Source organism: Urocitellus parryii, chromosome 1 (genome assembly GCF_045843805.1).
Source record: "Urocitellus parryii isolate mUroPar1 chromosome 1, mUroPar1.hap1, whole genome shotgun sequence".
NCBI lineage: Eukaryota > Metazoa > Chordata > Mammalia > Rodentia > Sciuridae > Urocitellus > Urocitellus parryii.
In genome coordinates, this window is record NC_135531.1 from 214,058,456 (window position 1) to 214,070,803 (window position 12,348).

Consider the following 12,348-nt stretch of genomic DNA (forward strand, 5'->3'; position numbering starts at 1 on the left):
CAGTGGTGACTCTTTGTAGGTATCCTCTATGTTATGCAACTACTATGGTTTTCCAAAATTTATTACTTTAAATATAGAAATGGAATTAAATTTAATTACTGACGATAGTGACACCAGCTATCTGGGAAAGGTGCTAAATCAGTAATTCTTAAGAATGTAAAGATTTTTTAATGCAAAAAATAAATAAAATAAGTAAACGAAAGTAACTCAACTAAAATCCCAGAATTGATTAAAGTTCTAAGAATATTTGACTTGGGTAGAATAATACTAATAGAGTAATATTTTTGTTTTCAGATATACAGCTTCAATGATCAGAAAAAAAGATTCCAAAACAACAGATGATCATTTTCACTTTATTATTATTATTTTTAGAAAATTCAGATTGAACATCCTCAATCCAAAAATCTGAAATCCAAAACTTCTTAAGCACTGCAATAATGCTCAATAAGTTTCAGATTTTGAAGGATTTCAGATTTCAGATTTTTGATTTAGGGATTTTCACCTGGCATAACCTATTCAAATAACCCAAATCCATAAAACCCTGAAATCTTAAATACTTCTGGTCCCAAGCATTACATGTAAGGGTGCTCAACCTGTATAATAATTTAGAAAAATTAATTTAGGAACTTCTAAGAAATTGGTAGTTCTCTAGTATTGACCCTTCACAAAACCAGACTCATATAAACATGTCCACTGCAAGATACATCCTCCAGTCCTTAGCTTCCTGAAAACTGATTTTAAATGTAGAAGAGTTGTTTTCAGAATAAGTGTTATAGAGTGCATTTCATTAGCATTCAAGTAATAAATTCCAGAACAGGGCAGAATGCATGCAAATTGTAAGGGCAAGTTCAGGAGTCCTAGTATCAGAAATATGAGCCAAAAAGACGCTGGCTTTAAAGTAGGGGCTGGAATGCTATTTTCAATACAGATGAGCTGCTAGTTTCCCAGACTCAAAAAAATAGCCCTTTTCTGTAGGCTATTGTGACACCTGCTGGCAAAAGCAAGCTGATTAACCACATGTTGTTTTCTTTTCCTAACTCTCTGCAGAGGCCCTCCCACTCAGGTTTGCTTTCCCTCTCCTGACATGGGTCCCAGGTTAGTTATGAATCTGTTAGATTCCAGGATATTGTGATCTTTAATTAGAAAGTGTGGGAGGAGACAGTGGACAAGCAACCCCAAAAGCTCTGTGCTGATGAAAATAAAGCAGACTTCAGCATCAGTGTGCTTTTAAATCCAATTTGTAAACCCTTGCTCTCACAAAGCATGCTTAGTCAATGCCAGGTATGTAAAGAAAAGAAAAAAAAAAAAAAAGCAAAAGAATGCCGAATTGAATCAAAATGTTTGCTAGGGAAAAATAGAAGTAAATTTCATAGAGGTTCAAGTTCTGAACATTTTTAGATTGGATACAAGAAATAGATAAAACATGGTTCTACATTGAAATTTCTTAGAGAAAACAGATTTGTCAGGCACATTTTTTTTTTTTAACAGTCTCAATGGGCCCATTTTTGGTGCTGTTTTGGCTCATGAGGAGGAACTTATCTAGATGTACATTATTTTCAAGGACACAAATACATGGATTAAATGGAAGGAATGTCATTAAGCCTTAAGATTATGACATTAAACGCAGTCAACTGAAAAGTCACCAAACTCCTCACTGAACTGATATAATAAAAAAGGAGATTTCAAGCCTCCAGAAAAGTCTGTATTATAAACTGAATCAAGAATAAATAAAATAACCTGTTATGGAGGAAATGAAGCCACATCTCTGGCTCTGATTATTCACAGATCTTTCTCTTTCTTTGTCCCAATTCTGGTATGTTATTGGTGATCCATCTCTCCAACTGTAGGAAAATTAAAAACTTTAAGGGTCTTTCATTTTACATTTTTAAGTATTGTTAAGCTTTAAACAGTATTAACTCTTAACACTATTCTGGAGTTCTGGGGCATGGATTAAAAGTATAATATTTTGTTAAACTCAGAAAAATATTATTGTACAGCAAAGCACTTATAGTTAACAATATTGTATCACATAAATATTTTCTAAGAGGGTAGATTTTATTTTAACTGTTATTATCACAAAAATAAGCAAAGAAATAGGGCAGGACAAAACTTTTTAAGGTGTGAATATGTTTATCGCGTAGAATGGGGTAATGGTTTCATGGGTGTAGACTTCAAAAAATATGTCGTTGTCTAGGGAAATGAAAATTTATAAGTTAAAGATAATGTTTGAAGGTTGTTTAACAAATTGATCGCTAAGATCTAGTTAGTCTAATCATTTTGTACATAAATCTTGTCAAACAAAATTAAGTGCAAATTAATCTAGGTTCATACTGAAATTCATCGTTGGCTCTTTCTTCTTGAAGTCCAATCCACCAATTTGCACCATACTTTGATAGCTATTGAAAACAAAAAAAAATAAAGAAACTGTCAGCATTTATTCTCCTTGTTTTCCCTTTTCACCATTAAGATTAATGGAGTCGAGGTTAATAGCTTTCTAATCTTGAATACTTCACCCAATTATCTAAGAAAGAGGAACTAAGGCCTAGGATCTTGAGAAAGCCTGAAACTTCATTATTCTAAAATATTATCCCCTCATTATGAAGGAAAATTGGAATCAAATATTGAAATCACTTTGGTTCCATACAACATGAAAACTAAATTTTCTAACTCTGTAAAAGGGATTTAAAGAGTTTATAAAAAGTAAAATAGAAGATGAATTCTTTTTCTGACTAAAAAAATTAGTGTTGTTTTCCTCTCAGTGAATTACAGAAGTTCATTGCAGATGTCACATTTATTTGAAAAACAATTCAAGATACAAAGACATCAATAGAATAAAGATTTTGAAATTTAGGTGTTAGTCTGATTGTTAAGCTTTAAACAGTATTAGCATTCAAATAGAGAGATAGAATACAGGACAAAAGAATACTACAGAATTCCAGTGTCTGACAACTAGAAAATTATCTTTATATGTTTTATTAATTTTATACCAGTTGTAATCCTTCAGTCTTAAGCACAAAAAGTATAAAATTGAAATATAATCTATATGCATGTGTGTATGCACACATAAACACATATTACAGCTGATATAATACTGGACTCATGACCTAGGGAATTATAATTTCTTCTTTATCCATAAGAGAGAAAGAGGGAGTTTCTCTGAGATCTCTGAGTCAGTATTTTTATGATGTATGTATTGTATGTTTGTGTTGAATTGGAACTTAGTTTTCTATGCTAAAAATCTGTTAATTTGAAGACATATATATTTAAGTCTGCATTCGTTTCTTTTGTAAAGATGGGAATAAATTTTAAGATCTATTATTTTTCTGCATGAATTTCAGGTCATCATACAACAAAACCTAATAGCTTGCTAACATTCCAGTTTATAAACAGGTATTTTTACTCCTTAAACAGTGTGGCTGTCTGCCATATCAGCAATTTGAGAATAAATGCAAGGTGGAACAATTGTAATTTTGGATCCCTGAGGTGTCGTTTCGTGGACATGTTCCTACATGCTGAATTTAGATTCTCATTGTCAGACTTGGGAATGGGTCCACTGAGACTGGCTGGGAACTTAGTGGGAGAACCACAACAATTTCATTCCATCTAAAGAGGACTCCTGTGCCACGATAGTGCAAATCATGGCCTGATTGTTCACTCCCCCAATTAAGGATCTCTAAAGGGAAATGGTAACTATTGCATCTTAAGAGGCATATTGATTACCGCCTCAATTATGGTACAGTCATCTCCCACACAGCCCATCATGACCTGTTGTGATAAGGCACAAAGCTTCACAGGACAAGCTAGAAGATACCCAGACAGAAAAATCCCTGTGAAAAATGGATCTTTTGCATTTTAGCTTAGGTATAAGATCACGACAATAGAAACATTATTAATAAATGCGATATGATCATGAATTTTATAAGATCAATTGTGTTTTGTTGTACCTAGGTAACATCATATGGGAAGAGCTTACCAAAAAGATATAAAATACAACAGTCAATATATTTAATTTACTAAACTATATAAAGAGGAACAGCCTGTCACCTTTTAAAATGTTTCCATAGAAAATGGCAAAAACCAAGTTACCTTAAGGGCTTAAAATTAGATTTTGGAGGAGGACTAATGGATTTGATATATATTTATAGGTATTTAGAAATAAAATTTAAAAATAATGATAATAGGGGCTGGGGCTAGGGCTCAGCAGTAGTGCACTTGGCTGGCATGTGTGAGGCACTGGGTTCAATTCTCAGCACCACATATAAATAAATAAAAATAAATAAATAAAGATCTATCAACAACTAAAAAAAAATAAAAAATAATGGTAATAGGTTGTTTTCATTTTGAAATGCAAATATTGTGTAATATAATATAAAAATGCTAATTTGTGTTAATAATATAAAATATAATATAGCTAAGTGAACTGATGATAGGTGTTCATATCTAATAACTCTTAAGTGCTTTTTACCTAAGGCATTATCTAACTATCAAGAATACTCAACAAAGAAATACTCAAAATTCACTTTGATGGTGTCTGTGGCCTTCTATTATTCAAAATTTCAGGGAGAAGGCACTGGCTGATTTCTTCCACAAGATGGAAAGATTTTAAAAACTGTATCCAGGTTTCTGGTACATAATTCTTTTATACTCCAAGTAAACTTTTTTTTTTTTGCAGTTCTAATAATAACTATTCATAGGGAGGGAAGCTATATAAAACACATTCACAATTTTAAAAGCATTTAGTTACTTACTCCAGTTTTTCCTACGTTTATAAGATGGATGTGCCACAGAAGCTAGTGGCATGACCTCTATGAGTTTGGCTCTTCATTCTTGAATAAAATAATTTCTCCTAGATTGACCCATTGCAGTAGTACATTCTTAGTTATGGGATTTCTTACTTATACATTAACAGATACCATTAATACCACCATCACCCCCACCAAGACAAAGTGGCCAACATAGCAGATATAATAATTGCTTGGAAATTTACAACTTTCCTTTTTCTAATTTGATACTCTTTTCCCTTGGCCCCTGCTTTAGGCTGAATGTTTGTGTTCTCCCAAATTTACAGGTTTTAAGCCTAATCCCCAAGGACCTTTGGGAAGGTGATTAGGTAACAAGGGTGAAGTATTTATGAATGGGATTGGTGCCCTTTTAAAAGGGACCTCAGAGAGTGAACTCATCCCTTCTGTCATGTAAGGACACAGTGAGAAGACAGCTGTCTTTGGACAGGAAGCAGGTCCTCCTCAGACACTGAATTTGCCAGTACCTGGATCTTAGACTCCCAGTCTCCAGGAATGTGAGAAATAAAATTTTGTTGTCTGTGAGTCCCCCTCCTTCAGTCTATGGTATTTTGTTTTAATAGCCCAAACGGACAGAGAGAGTCCTCATTCTCCTTTCTTAGTCTCCATACTGTGTATCTTCCAATAATTTTCTTTTGTGGCACAGTAGGCTATACCCATAAAGGGCAGGTCACCTATAACCTGACAGGGCACTCTATATTCCCACAGGCATAGGTAGAGTTACAGTTTTGCTGAATAAGGCGCTGCAAGGTTAGATCAGAGTCTTCAACTACATTATGGCATTGGCTGTCACTTCTCAAACTGCTGAACCCATGGAGCCTTATATTCTCTTCTACGGGAGGTATTAACTTTGCTATCTCCACTGTCTTCCTACCTCCCCAAAATTAGGAGATGAATTAAGAGGCAAGACGAAGAGGGACGACCTACAGAAATACCCAGAAGAGCTCAGCTCTGTTGGAAAGAAGTCCTTCACTGGGCACTCTTGTTCATTGCTGGTGGGACTGCAAATTGGTGCAGCCAATTTGGAAAGCAGTATGGAGATTTCTTGGAAAGCTGGGAATGGAACCACCATTTGACCCAGCTATTCCCCTTCTCGGTCTATCCCCTAAAGACCTAATAAGAGCATGCTACAGGGACACTGCTACATCGATGTTCATAGCAGCTCAATTCACGATAGCAAGACTGTGGAATCAGCCTAGATGCCCTTCAATAGATGAATGGATAAAAAAAGTGGCATTTATACACTATGGAGTATTACTCTGCATTAAAAAATGACAAAATCATAGAATTTGGAGGGAAATGGATGGCATTAGAGCAGATTATGCTAAGTGAAGCTAGTCAATCTTTAAAAAACAAATACCAAATGACTCCTTTGATATAAGGGGAGTAAACAAGGACAGGGTAGGGACGAAGAGCTTGAGAAGAAGATTTACATTAAACAGGGATGAGAGGTGGGAGGGAAAGGGAGTGAGAAGGGAAATCGCATGGAAATGGAAGGCGATCCTCAGGGTTATACAAAATGACATATAAGAGGAAAGGAGGGGTAAGACAAGATAATACAAATGGAAGAAATGATTTACAGTAGAAGGGGTAGAGAGAGAAGAGGGGAGGGGAGGGGAGGGGAGGGGGGATAGTAGAGAATAAGACAGACAGCAGAATACATCAGACACTAGAAAGGCAATATGTCAATCAATGGAAGGGTAACTGATGTGATACAGCAATCTGTATAGGGGGTAAAAGTGGGAGTTCATAACCCACTTGAATCAAACCGTGTAATATGATGTATTAAGAACTATGTAATGTTTTGAACGACCAATAATAAAATAAAAAAAAAAAAGAAGTCCTTCACTGCTCACATCTGAGACATAGCTGACAGCCACCTTTGGGAAGGGATTTTATAATGAGCATTTTAATATAGTGTAGATATTGTGCTTTTATTCACCCTGACCCTGCTGTCTGCTGTCACAGGCAGCATAGTGTAGGGTTTTTTAAAAGATCTGGGTTCCTTTCCAAATGCCATGGTTTAGTTGCTGTGTATCCAAGTTGCTTAGCTTATTCGGAGTCTTAGCTTCCTCATCTGTAAAATATACTAATAATAGACTTTCCACAGAGGGCTTTTGGAAAGATTAAGTGGAATTAGATGTTAGTACTTAGCCCAGTGCCTGGCTCTGTTCAGTAAGTATTGCAAAATCACAGCTCCTTTTGGAACCTGTACTTTGCATGTGGTAGACTGGTTTTCAGCCATTCACCTGATTTCCTGTTATCGCCACCTACAGCCAGAGTCTGGTATCTGGCTAAAGAAAAAAAAAAAGAATTTTCTGACATTGTGGTATGTGATGTGTTAATATTGAACATGACAGTTTTGGTTGGAGTGTTCCATTTGTAGCAGTAAAGAGGTGGCAAAATAGCATATGATCCAATAGTGGGAGGGCGCTGGCAGTAGAGGTTGTTCTGCTACTGAGTCTATGTGGGACGGAGTGGTTGTCACCTAATCTGTTTCTTGGCTTTTCCATCATAAGGAGGCAGAAGTCCCAACTTGCCTGTATCTTGCTGGCTGTATGTGTAACGCAAAGGATAAAGAAATGGAAAATCTCCAAGAACTGTGGGAAAAGATATTTTCCTACAAGTTCATGCTTCATTTTAACCATCAATTTACAAAGACATGAAAAGATTATTAAAAGAGTTGGGGAGATTATGAAATATGGTTAAATTAAAAAAAATAACTGGCTTTGCTTTCAAAGGTTTCTTAAGGGAAGTTAGGAGGGAGATTTTTCCTCCTTAGAGCTGCCATTTTACTTACTGCATTCTCATTTTTAGCATCTTATTTTATAATTCTGAAAAAAATTGGCAGGTCAAGTATATATATATTTATCATGTGTAACATGATGTTTTGAAGTATATGTATATATATATATTTACATATATATATAGTGTATGTAGTGTGTGTGTGTGTGTGTGTGTGTGTGTGTGTGTGTATCTCCAGCTTCTTTGAAAACTGAGACTGTCTCCTACATTTTTGTGTCACTGACAAATCTCACAGTGCCTGGAACATGCTCGATACTTAGAAAATCTTAACTGTAGACATGCACTGAAGACTATGTTATTCCTTGGCAGTTTATTTTATTGTTTATCAGGTCAGGTCTTGTATGTTCCTAGTTCCTCAAAAGATTCAGGCTGGTCTTTTATCTTAAGTGGAAACTGAATACTGTAATTTTCTATATGTTGAATCTTTACAAATTTAAAAGTCATATATTCATGTAAGATTTGAAACATCAGAACTGTCATCCCTCCACCCAATCAGGCATTCCTCATCCTTCATTTGAGCTATATTTTCCTTCATTGTATTTATCCATTTATGCTTTTCTAATGTATTATGTAATTCTGTTTACTTGTATTGATTATGATCTTTCATCCCAGACTAGATTATAAACTCCATAAAGGAAGGAATTTTGGTCAGTTTTAATCACTGATGGAATCTTAGTTCCTAGAGAGCTCTCAATAAATATGTGTTAAATAATCAGTGCACTTACAAAACAATAAACTTTACTTATTCACTAACGTTGCTAATAAATAATGAGATGTAAAATGATTAAGCAACATAGAAAATCCCTCTATTATTTTCTCTTAATCTCTATAACTGGAAGAAAAACAATTCTCAAAAATCCATGGCTTTTACTGAAATTTAAATGAATGTCTGAAGTCAAATTAAAAAAAAAATCCTGTACAAGGACAGAAGAAGGTGCTAATGAGAAATTCTCAAGGTGAATTATATTCAAGTACCGCTCTTATTTTGCTGTGGATGAATTCTTGCTCATGTTCGGAATGAATTGTGAGAATATCACTGCGCAGCCAGCCACAGACAAACTCAAAGGAGGACCACTCGGAGGCATGGGTATGAAAAAGGTACTCTGCATCCTGATAAAAGAGCCAGGGCGCATCTGAAAGAAAAATAAACCTGCAAATGGTGCCAAATCTGTTGAAGGTTATAATACACATGATTGACCTCAAATTTGTAATCTGGTCAGGACATATGCACACACACAAACACAATCACAGACATGCACACATATAAATAAATACATAATTTACTTTTTTTTTGTTCTACATCATATAAGAAACTTATACTAGTATTCAAAGGTCAAGGGTGGATGATATTTTAAAATCATGTGTCATAAAAATGGAATTAAGTTATGATATTAGTCTTCAATCATATTTAATGACTTCAATTATTAATTAATCAATTAATTATTGACTTATTAATTTGAACAAATTAGCTCTAGATTTACATGAGAAAAGAGAGGCTCAATTGGAGGAAGGTGATAATATAATAAAGGTATATAATAGCACCTAGATAGTTTATAATTAGAGATTTGAGAAATGCCAAGGTAGTTCTTACCATACTGGTACCAGGGTGGAATCTTGGGTCTCACATCTGTAAAGTGAAAGCAAACCACCTTGACTGACCTTTCTTCACAGGTGTCTCTGACTCACTTCAGCTCTACACATACTATAGTTCACTTCACCTTAAAAAACAATCATGTAAAAAACAGGTACTTTGTGTTGTTTGGAATATGGTCAGTTCAAGTTGCATCTTAAAAAGGAGGCTCCAGAGAGTTTTCTTTCTTTCTTTTTTTTTTTTTCCAGAGAGATTTCTGATTAAAGAAGAAAGGGCACGAGCCTACTGTGTGTTACATGCTGTGCTACGGGCTTCTACTTACTCATGGTCCAAGTAATCCTATTTTTTTTTTTTTATGGTTCTGGGGATTGAACCCAGGGCCTTGTGCATACAAGGCAAGCACTCTACCAACTGGCCTATATCCCAGCCCCAAGTAATCCTATTTGCTTGTAATGTCAGTGACGTTTCTTTCCAACTGTACTTGCATAATAAATATTCTGTAATATTGGCCGTTTGCCCTAATTCCCAGTGGACTAACGGCATACAGCACTGGTGGTTATCTTTCATCAGTTCCCTGTGATATATTCTTTACTAAAATAGTGCAACTTGCTCCATCATGCAGGCTGTTGGCGTTGTGGTTCAGGGTGCTTTGATTTTGAATCTCTAGATCTCTTCACTAGGGGAAGTGTTATACACATTATTAGTTCAAGCATAAAGTAAAAACCTTATTAATATTTTTACCTCTTGGGATTTTGCATATCCATTCACGGTGGGAACCACAGTGTGAGGGCAGCAATGTTTTATTTGCTTTATACACAGCACAATTTCTTGCATCTTCTTCAAAATAAATACTGTCTAAAAATGAAGAGACAACCTGCAGCAGATGAAGTTTGTTATTCCTTAAAGATTGAAGTTTCAGAAGATCAAAGAAGAATTCCGTGCACATAATCATTATAGATTTCTAGATGAAGCTTCAGAAATGTTTGCGTGTCGTTCTAGTTAAAGGTTGTTCCACATTTGTGAAGAACAAGCTAATTAGTGTTTAGCATCTTTTTTTTCTTAAAGATGCTTTTTCTTAAAAAGGGGGCATGCGACTCCTTTCTCTAGAAGGAAGAAATCTGGTGCAAACTTTGTTCAGAGTTAGCACTATTTTCTAACTGGCAGGATTAGTCTTACTCTGGGATCCTGGGTAAACTTCTTAGAGGCACAAGAATGAGCCAGATCTGGGCATCACCTTTGATGTTGGTTCCTTTGTGTATATGCTAAGCTTTTAGTTTCTCATAACTAAATTCTAATCCACAGCTAGCTTTTTAGTCAGGAAACTACCAAAAATTTCCATGAGTGACCACATAGGTCATATAGCTCCATAATTCATAAAGATTTAGCCTTTCAACTATTTAATGCTTATCTGACAGAAGAGTGGATGGATCACAAGTAAAATTGCGATTAAAAAATTGGAAAAAAAGGATGTGTGAAACCATTTATAATCCTCCTCAAATATATACAGTTGTGCAACAATTTACATTATATGCTTCAGCATTTCCACTGCCTTAGGGAAAATGTGAGAATTCCTAATTGTACCTGAAAAGGAACTCAGTGGTGAGTTCTCTCTCTCTCTTTCACATAGGTTTGCAAATAATGAGGCTGAATGAACAGCTATACTCCCCCCCCCACTTCTGGAACAATTTATCTGACATAAATATATTTATCCTCAGGTTCAGAGAATGTTGTGAATTCATTCTGCCCAGCAGGAAGTGGTCATAGGACCTCAGTCTATAGTTTCACGGCCTTTTTGTCATTGTTTTCTGAACCATAGTCTTTTTTCCTCTTATTACTAATGAATGTGTTTTAGTAAAACAAAATGAAGTATTCTCAACTTCTATGTAGCATGTTTGTTTGTCTTTATTTTTATTTTTTGGAGTACCAGGGATTGAACTTCACTTGACCACTGAACCACATACATCCCCAGCTCCATTTGGTATTTTATTTAGAGACAGGATCTCACTGAAATGCTAAGCACCTGACTTTTGCTGGGGCTGGCTTTAAACTTGTGATTCTCCTGCCTCAGCCTCCAGAGCTGCTAGGATTACAGGTGTGCACCACTACACCCGGTGCATGTTTGTTTTTTTAAGTGCTGTATTGACTTTAATGCTCCATTGTTTCTTGGCCTCAGTTTCTTCATTAACAAAATAGATGCAGCTGAGTGATCTCTAAGCTGTCTTCCCACTCTTGCTCCTGATACCTTTTCCAAAGAAGCAATATTGGAGCAGAAATATTATTTTTGTTTTTTAACTAGCAAGCCTTTATCATTATTTTTGTTACCATTAGAAGCACAGATTTTTTTTTTTTTTAATAAATCCCTTCCTGGCTACAAATTTGAGTTCCATCTATGTAGTGGACTTTTCTCTATTGGTCTTTACTATTTCAAAGCTTGGCAGCTGATATTTTGCCAACTAGGAAATATCAAATATTGTGGCTCTGGAATCAGACCACCTATATGCAAATCCTGGCTCTCTTCTGCATTATTCTGGGCCACCCACTCATCATTTATTGCCCACTGCTGTGAGCCATTGTGGGGATGAAATGAGATCATGCAGGAGTGCATTCAGCTTAGTTCGTGGAACACTGTGAAGGCTCAACAAACAGCAGAAGCATTAAAAATTCACTGCAGGCTCTTACTAGTCTCCCTGTTTCTCAGGTGAAACTGAATAACTTGATTTTGCACATGCCCTAGGATGGATCCATTTTGGTCTCAGATATTATATGCTTCAGTATTTCCACTGCCTTAGGGAAAATGTGAGAATTCCTCATTGTACCTGAAAAGAGAACTCAGTGGTGAGTTCTTTCTCTCTCCTTCACATAGGTTTGCAAATAATGAGGCTGAATGAACAGCTATACTCCACCCCCCACACACTTCTGGAACAATTTGTTCTACCTGAGATGGAAGTGATATTTCTAAGGCTGACATTTCTGTCCTTTTAGAGTGGTGTGTCAGTCAGCTTGTTGTTGCTGTGACCAAAGTATCCAACAAGAACAACTTAGAGAAGGGAAAATTTATTTTGGCTCTTGGTTTCAGAGATTTAGACCATAGTAGGCTGAATCCAGTGCTCTGGGCCCAAGGTGAGGCAGAAGAGCATGGTAGAGACTGCTATA

The 12,348-nt window shown here is 35.7% G+C and overlaps 1 protein-coding gene across 1 annotated transcript in view; it reads right to left on the minus strand.

The window, feature by feature from the left end:
* Pla2r1 (phospholipase A2 receptor 1) overlaps positions 1-12,348 on the minus strand; it is a 112,782-nt gene that overhangs the window by 24,161 nt on the left and 76,273 nt on the right. The window contains 5 exon segments of the mRNA XM_026393095.2: positions 1,738-1,841; positions 2,332-2,396; positions 8,580-8,737; positions 9,196-9,231; positions 9,937-10,069. Coding sequence (XP_026248880.2) covers positions 1,738-1,841; positions 2,332-2,396; positions 8,580-8,737; positions 9,196-9,231; positions 9,937-10,069 — 496 coding nt within the window.